The sequence below is a fragment of the Balearica regulorum genome, chromosome 6, assembly GCF_011004875.1.
Source record: "Balearica regulorum gibbericeps isolate bBalReg1 chromosome 6, bBalReg1.pri, whole genome shotgun sequence".
In the NCBI taxonomy this organism is placed as follows: Eukaryota; Metazoa; Chordata; class Aves; order Gruiformes; family Gruidae; genus Balearica; species Balearica regulorum.
In genome coordinates this window covers 41,832,230-41,840,635 of record NC_046189.1, presented here as the reverse complement: position 1 = coordinate 41,840,635, position 8,406 = coordinate 41,832,230, and the positions used below count along the sequence as shown (strand labels likewise).

Here is an 8,406-nt window from a genome sequence, read left to right as displayed (position 1 = left end):
GTGGAGTTTGAACATCTCTTCCAGCATTTTCCTCTGGCTAAAATAACTGCCAGCACTCCCATTGCTAATTAGAATTAATACTATCTTTTTCCTCCAACAGTAAAAACAAAATGTTCTCGCCGTGTCCCATCTGATAAGGCAGCAAAGCTCATCCAGCGCAGCCTCGTAGGTGGGCTGCTTCCAGCTGCCTGCGCCAGCCACGCTGCGCTCTGCGGGGAGGGGACCCCGCACGGGAACTGCCACCTCCGAAGCCCCGTGCCAAAGGAGTGAGGCGCATCGGGACCAGGACGTTGAGTAATGGGTTACATCTGGGCTCTGCGTCATTGTGTCAGTTAATGAAAGAGCCACCACGCTAAGACAAATTAGCTGCAAGGGGTTCAGAAAACATCATTTCTCCATGCCTGGCCTCAACCTCCCCACCAGTTTATTCCCGTGAGGAACATCCCTGGGCAGCGTAAGGTGCCACGCGGCCGTCGCACCCCACCCTGCCAGGGGCAGCATTTGCTCGCAGCCCCCGGCGGGCCCCGGCACACAGATTCCTCTGGCTGTTTACAATAATCGAATCTCTGTCCAAGCAAAGAGAGGGCAGGGTTAACGACAGCAGCAGCCGCCTGCCGCTCACAGCTCCGAGCTGTGCCTGCATCCACATCCTCTGCTCAGAAATATCCCAAGTCATCGCTCGGCCAGAGGCATGCGAGCGACTGCCCTGCCCATCACCACCCCGCGGCCGGAGGCACAGGCAGATGCACACCCAAACCACGGCCTCGGCTGTCGGGAGCTGCTGCCACCCTCCATTTATCCCCCAAACCTCCAGGTGGGGAAAACGGTCCCACCAGCAGCATCAGGTCCTGGCCCTCCCCTGGACGACTGCTGAGGGGGGGACGACCCCTCGCCAGCCCCAGGCACCTGGGTGCCTCTGGGGAAGCAGCTGTGGTCCTCGGGGTGCTCGGGTGCATCCCCAGGGCTGCGGATGTTGTCGAAGGTGTCAAGCCGCCCGTGTATGGGCACATGCCCCCACCGTCGGGCAGGCAGCGGGGTGCAGAGGCGCACAGCCTCCGTGGCTGAGTGCAGCCCTGGAGTCGCGCCGGGTGGCCACCGCTCCTGTTGTCACTTCTCCTGGGCACCGCTGCAGAAACCTCCTCCTCCAAAACGTGTTTCCCAAAAACCCGTTCCCAAAACCCCACTCCCTGGAAACCCAAGCCCCGGATCTTTCTCCCTAAAAAGCCCACTAAAAAGCTCCCTCAAAATCTGATCTCTGAAAGTCTCTTCCCCTGAAAACACTCCCCAGACCCCACTCCCTAGAAATCCACCCCGCCCAGCTCGCTCCCTTAGAAAAAAGCCCATCCCTGAAACCCGCTTGCAAACACCCGCTGGCAAAAATCCCGTGGCTCAAGCCCTCCCCAGGACCCGCTCCCCAGAACCCTCCGAATTGCCCCCTTAAGATCCCGCTCCCCAAATCCCACTCAAAACCCTCCTCGCCCAAACCTGCTCCCCAAACCCCCAATCCGCCCCCCAAACCCCCTTCCCCACAGCCCGCTCCCCACAAACCGCCCCCCCAACCCTCCTGCTCCCTCGCCCCCCACCCCCCCGCCCCCTGCCCAGCGCCGCCCCCCCTCCCGCTCCCCAAACCCGCTCCCCTCCCTCCCCCTCCCCGGCCCCGCTCCCCGGGCGCGGCGGGGCGGAGCGGAGCGGCGGGCGGAGCGGGCAGCGCGGAGCCTCCGCCGGCGCGGGGCAGCGCGGAGCGGCTGGGCACGGCTGGGCACGGCTCGGCTCGGCTCGGCTCGGCTCGGCGCGGCTCGGCGCGGCTCGGCCCGGCCCGCCTGCATGCGGCGGCGGCGGCGGCGGGGCGGCCGGGCGGGATGAACGGCTCGGCGGCGGGCGGCGGCACGGCGGCGGCGGGGCTGCTGGCGGGCGCCGGGAGCGCGGCGCTGGAGCTGGAGCGGGCGCTTCGCTGCTGCACCGCCGCCTCCGTGGTGACCGACGGCGGCGGGGCGGCGGCGGCGGCGGCGGACGAGCGGAGCCTGTACATCATGCGGGTGGTGCAGATCGCCGTCATGTGCGTCCTCGCCCTCACCGTCGTGTTCGGCATCTTCTTCCTCGGCTGCAACCTCCTCATCAAGTCCGAGGGGATGATTAACTTTCTGGTCAAGGACCGGCGGCCGTCCAAGGAGGTGGAGGCGGTGGTGGTGGGGCCGTACTGACCGCCGACGGCCCCGCGCCCGCCCGCCCCGCTCTGCCGCCCGCCCCGACGGCCCGGCGCTGGGGGAAGCCGCCCTGGGCCGTCCGCTCCCGGCGCTGGCTGCGCGCCGGCCGTTCCTCCTTTAGACAGACTGTTCGTTCGGTTTGGTTTCTTTCTCCTTAAAAACAACAGCAAACGAACCCCGCCGTCCCGGAGGCCGGTGAGACGTGCGGGGGGCGCCCGGCGTGTGCGGCCCCCGGAGCCGCCCGGCCCGGCCCGTCCCGACCCGTCCCGACCCGACCCGACCCGCGGGGTGCCGAAGTAAAACGTGCTCTGATGGCAACAGGTCTGGGGTTTCTTATTTCGTTCGCGCTAATAAACGCCTCCGTCTTCGAGTGCCGGGGTACCGCCGGTGGTTCCGCGGGGAGCCGGCTGGGGGGCGGCCGGGCTTGGGCGCCGCGAATCCGCGGAGCTCGGGATGAAGCGAACGGCCCGTCCGTGCAGGTTTTTGCCTTGATGTCGTGCAGAAATGTCTATATCGGGCTGCTTTTCGAGCCCCCCCCCCCCCTCCCCGGTTTGCACAAGGCTGGGTGAACGCGGTACCCTGTGGCGGGGCACGGCGGGCTGTGCCCGGGGACGTGCAGGGACCCCGCTCCTGGATTCCGGCTTTGGCCGGGGAAACAGCCCGGTACGCCCCTCTGTATCCCCCTCTGTCCGGGTTTGACTCTGGAAAACCACTGTACGTACTTTTTGTTAACCCATCTGAAAGCCTCACCAACAGGTGACTTCTTATGGTCACATTTAAGGGAGGGAAAAATTCCTGCTTGCACAGGATTATTGTGGGGTTGTTGTTTTGTTTTTTTTTTTTTTTCCCTTCATCTGTTTCCTTTGGAGGGATAACAGAGCATCTTTCTATGAGAGGTTTGCATAGCTGTTTATCATATCCCCGGGGGCTTGGACTGGTTGCTAGTGATAAATCGATGTATCTACGTTTGTTGTAGGAGGAGTGGAACCGACATAAACACTTGCCGGGGACCACAGCACGGGGATGGGGGCAAAAAGGCTCGAACAACATGCCTGTGAGGCATGCAAATGTATCTCATGATTCCCGAAGACTGCTAACTGTCAATATTTTAATGCTGATAAGAATCAGGAAGTTTTCCAGAGCAGCCATGCAGACTTCAGACTGCGTGGGTTTCCCTCAGTTTATCCTGAGTGGGTGTGAAGATGGCCAAGCTACCAAATCATTACAGACGTCTATAGGAGACATACAGATCTATAGGAGATATACAGGTCTATAGGAGATGCTATCAGAAGTTTCCAGTTTGATAGACAAGGTGAAACTCGGCATTTACAAAGCGCACCTGAGCTAGGAGGGGACGAAATAAAGCCGGAGGCAACTGCTTGACTGCGGATAAACTTTTGGTAGGAAATGAGACAAAACAGAGTATCTCGATGCAGTCCAATTCCCTCAGCCGAGCAGAAATCTCAGCCATGTACTCACTCATTTACAGCTACATTTAAGGGAAAGACAAAGAACAGATCTGCCTGTTCTCTCGGAAACAAATATGCTATGGACTTTGTCATTACATCAAAATAAATGTTACTCAGCCATCAGTCAGCTGAAGCATTGGTGAGAAATTTAACCAAAACTCTCCTCCTTTCTTTACCCCTTGGTGCTGTAGAAACGTTAAGATAGTGCAGAATTTTAAGATAGTACAATAACAGGGAAAATTCCTAATATAGATGTTTCCGTCATTACGGAGCATTTCCAACTTTTTAATTTGCATCGCTTCATGGTATTGCAGATAACACAATCATTCCCGTAATCTGACTTGCGGGGAGTGCACCGCACGTTTGAACGTTTTTGAGAGCTAGATTCATTAGACGTTCTTTAGTAATTATAATGAACACTTGAAGTATAATACATTTTGATTAACCTTTGCCAGAAGCCACAGCTTTTTCCAACACCGTAAATCTGAGGCATGGCGAACTCCTGGTTCTGTAATAAAATTGCAGCATTTTTGACATCAGCCTAAGGGCACACGTGGCCTGGTGCCTCTCACCTAAGGACTCCTTAGAAGGTGAGAGCCCCTACCCTGATAAAGCCCTTGTGACTCTTTAATCTCTACAAAGACACCTCATTTTAGGCAGGGAACAGTTGGGAAAAGGTTTTTTCCTTCGTGGTGATGCAGAGATGCTCGCGCACATCCAGTCCATCAGCTTTACTTGGGCCTCTCTCCCTCTCTGTGCCATGGGGACTCTGGGACGTGGCACAGAGAACAGGAGACCTGGGATAATTATAATCCGTCGGTGGGCAGGAGGGTGGCAGCACAGGGCGGAAGCACCTCTCAGACACCAGCAAGGGCTCCGGCATCCACCTCACCCCCACGTAGTACGGGGGGATGGAGGAGCTCACTTCCACTCGTACTGGGAGCAGTGTTTGGGCAGGTATCTCCTACCTGGTCCCCCAGGTTCTACGGATACCTCCCTGCTTTATAAAGCCAGGTCTTCCTGCCCAGAGCATACCTTTGTCCTTCTACTTACATGTGTAAAGCCAGAACCTGCGTGTGCGAGGGGCGGGAACCTCATGGTGCACACAGCTTTTTCAGATCACTGCACACATCATTTCAGGGACGTTTTTAGAAAAGCACCTGGAAAGCTGCGAGGAGAGCAGCTAGGAGAGTCTGTGGTGTCAACAAGTAAAGCCCCACCAGGTCCCAGAACACACTGGAGACAAAATCTACCTTGCTGCAGCGCTGGGGTGTCAGGAAACCTGCGTATTTGGGATGAAACCAGTGCAGGTACCCAAAGGAGGGCTTCTACAAAGAAGCAGGTCAGCTGTTCATACTATCTTCAAGCCAACTGTAAGGTAATGGAGCCCTCCTTCTTTGTACTTGTCCCTTGTTTATTCATCAGAAATGGTAGAGTATGTTCAAGTTTACCACCAAAACTTGAGGGGCCCTTCGTTGCTGTGCATTCCCCTGTCTCCATAATGTTTCCATCCAGAAGACTATGAGAGTCACTATGAGAGTGACCTGGTAGACCCGAGCAGCTCTCAGTCCTTGCTGTCGGACGTGAGCTCTTACAGGGGAAATTTCCAATTTGTGAGGAAGTCCCTTGCGATGATCAGTGACTGCTGGTGGGGGTAGGACTCTGCAGCAGGACGTCTCGCAGGAGGATTCACACCGGGACCTCTCGCTGCAGCCTCTCAATGGCTGTTTCAGAAAGAACGATACCCAAAAAGTCCAACAGCCTCAACCAGAGCAAGTCCCTAACGTGGTACTATTTGCAATTCTTCTTGAGTACTAAAATAAAAAAGCTCAAATCTCACTTTTCTTAAGTCAAGGTTGAAGTAGTCTCACCTTAGGCTGTCTGCATACTTAATTACTGTTTACAAGTAACAACATAGTAGTTCTTGCCTTGAATTAAAATAGCAGTGCCCATGCAGCAGAGCTTCAGGCCACCACGTCGCAGGCGGACCTTGGCCCCCGTGCTCAGCCTTGGCTTCCAGCATGCAAAACATCGGAGCCAGAGCTCCTTCTGGGCATGAATACCCACCAAAGCTCGTCCCCGGCACGTCTCCGCAGCCTGCCAAATGGCACCTGATTTCTCTGCTGCCCCTCAGCCGGTCTTGTCTTTTCTCCCAGTTAGCCAGGAACACGAGCTTGGGAACATGAGATAATAGATTTCACCCTTTCAGCTCAAAACCCGTACTAATCCTCCAGGAAAAAAAATCAAGAGGCATCTTAGTCACCCGCTGAAGTGCTTTGTTCGGTATTTTAAATGGGATACACTTAGTAAAAACACTTCGGCAACTGCAACTGCTTTTAGATAACCCCGTAAATGTACAAGGATGGCTGTACAATTATACTTGTATGCTTTCCACATCTTTTCGGTAATAATAATCAAACATTGTCTGAAGTATGAGGAAAAGGTGCACTTTAGCAGTTCAGATATATGCAGGTGCAGGACTTTATTCCAGGTTCATATTCAGGCAAAATTCACATCGATTTTTAAAGCAGTTTGGCTTTAATAAGGCAAATAAGATCCCGCTGTTCATTTGCAGTTAAAAACCCAAAACTTCACCATAAGTGACAGGCACAGCACACATTACGGCTGTATGACTTCCCTTCATATTTATCACTTAAAGTAGCCATCGAACGATCCTGGATCGGGCAGCACACCCAGCACAGGGTGCTCACCTCGGACTGGGAACCCTTAATGGAAATGTGTTTCCTAAAAAATCTTCACATTCATATTCAGCTAGGCAACCCATTTTAACATGCAGCCCGAGCTGCGTTTGAACCCATATTAATTATCATTAAAGAATGAGTCATTAAAAGCGCTCCTCCTTTCTCGACAGCTCCGTTTGTGTGCATGAATGGATGTGCCGTTGCCATTGATTCAGCAAACCGTGACTGGGGATGTCTAACCGGTAGAGCTGAAGGAGCCCTGAGGGACATCAAGTCTTTCGATTCGTTTATGTTGTAAGATGGCAACGTCCTCTTCATAATTAAGGTTTAAACTTGCTGTCCAGAAATTGGGTTTTGTGTTAGGTGCCCATTGGGAAGTGATAGCTGCTGCCCGTCGCACTTGCCTGCGTGCCTGGTGGCTGGCAGCCAGCGCTTCTCCCGGACGGTTCAGCCCGTTGTGCTGCTCCCCATCACCGCTGCACCGTTACCGGAACGGCGATAGAGGCTTCTCCATCGAAAGAGAGGAAAAAAAAGCCAGAAAGCAGCGGGAAACGTATGAAATACCAGGGGAAAGCACCAGGAATGGCCCTGAGGGGCAATAAACTGACACTTAATGTGAAGGAAAACTTTCTTTTCATTTGAAAAGTGTCGGGTTAATCTGTGAAAGCCTGCCAAAGTCTGGGAAATTAGCAGGTTTCAAACAAAGAGGTAGATGATCCTAGGGATCCCGGTGGGCCAGCACCCTCAGCCTCTGCCAGGGGCTCCCCCAGGGCACCGGCCCCCAGGCGGTATGGCCAGAGCCGCACCGCTGCCCCATACAGACACCCTCAGCCAGCAACTGTGTTTTACAAACACGGGTTGGATGGCTGTGTCCAGGAACTACTTTTAAAGTTGTTAAGAGCACCTGCTTGCGTTGAGGCTTTGTTTTTCTCGTCCCAAACCACCGTGCATGCTCGAATTTTAACAGCACCATCTTCTCCCTTCCCTCCTTCACTGAATTTAAAACCAGACCAAGCGATATTGGTGATCTTTATCATCTCTGTAATATATTTGTGCTTTCTTTTATGGGACACCTTTATTTTTTAATGCCAAAAATTAGATTTTTTTTTTGTTGCTGGGGACCAGACGCATTCACTGAAGAAAGAAACCAAAGGAAGCCTGAGCTCTTCAGGACTAAGCGTATCCATCAATTTGGCCACCGGCAGCTTGGGACCTATTCTGCAGTTATGGAACGTATTTTTAGCACATGGAAAAACAGTGTCATGAGCACACGATATGAAAAATACACAAAGCAATATATCACTTTTATGTCCTTTATTCTATCATAATCAGGTTAGGATTTTTCCCCCCCACTGGCTTCTATTTTGGAAGTGTCTCCAGGGAGGCAGGCTGTAGGAACGTAATGGCCCATCAACCCCATGGCAGCTGTGCGCGGCAGCCGCAGCAAAACCAACCGCCAACCGACGTCGAAGGAGACGGAGCAGCACGGCGGGATGAAGGTGCTGGCGGGACCTCGTGAGGGCAGAGGAATTGCTGCCCTGGGTCCAGCCCCGGTGATGGTGTGCAACACCCGCTCTCCTTTCGTTACTGCCATCTCCTCAGCCCAAATTCTTTTTTATTTCTTTCATTTTAGCTACTTTAATTTCCTGTCTGTCACAGCAAATGCAGACAGAAGGAAACAAGGATGCCTGTTTGAGCTGACATCTCCTGTGGGCTTGAAAGGAAGGAGCAGCCTACTTACATGAAGGGATGATACGATGGGGACGTAAGAGCAGAAGAGATGTCTTTGCCCTCACTGCCTTGCTGGGAAAGCGAGGTCTGAGCTCTTCCCCAGCTCCAGGAGCTGAAGTGATGAGCAGAAACAGATATTGGGCCTCAAAGAAAGCTAGGGATGATTTTACAGTGTAAAAAATGTACCTGCACATAAAACCTCAGTTCTGTTTTATGCTTTAGTCATGGACATACCGTGAAATAAATAATGATGGTAGTCCCTGCTCTGTTTTGTTCCTGGATAGCAAAAACTGGCATGTA

At 53.7% G+C, this 8,406-nt stretch overlaps 1 protein-coding gene across 1 annotated transcript; it reads left to right on the top strand.

Moving 5' to 3' along the window:
* Window positions 1-1,706: 1,706 nt before the first annotated feature.
* Window positions 1,707-2,462, top strand: RPRM (reprimo, TP53 dependent G2 arrest mediator homolog). The gene has a single exon (XM_075755773.1). It carries the CDS (start codon window positions 1,860-1,862, stop codon window positions 2,199-2,201), a length of 342 nt encoding a protein of 113 aa, XP_075611888.1. The 5' UTR covers window positions 1,707-1,859; the 3' UTR covers window positions 2,202-2,462.
* The last annotated feature ends 5,944 nt before the right edge of the window (window positions 2,463-8,406 follow it).

Coding starts and splice junctions, on each gene's coding strand:
- RPRM (XM_075755773.1), top strand. CDS start 1,860: ATGAACGGCTCGGCGGCGGGCGGCGGCACGGCGGCGGCGGGGCTGCTG.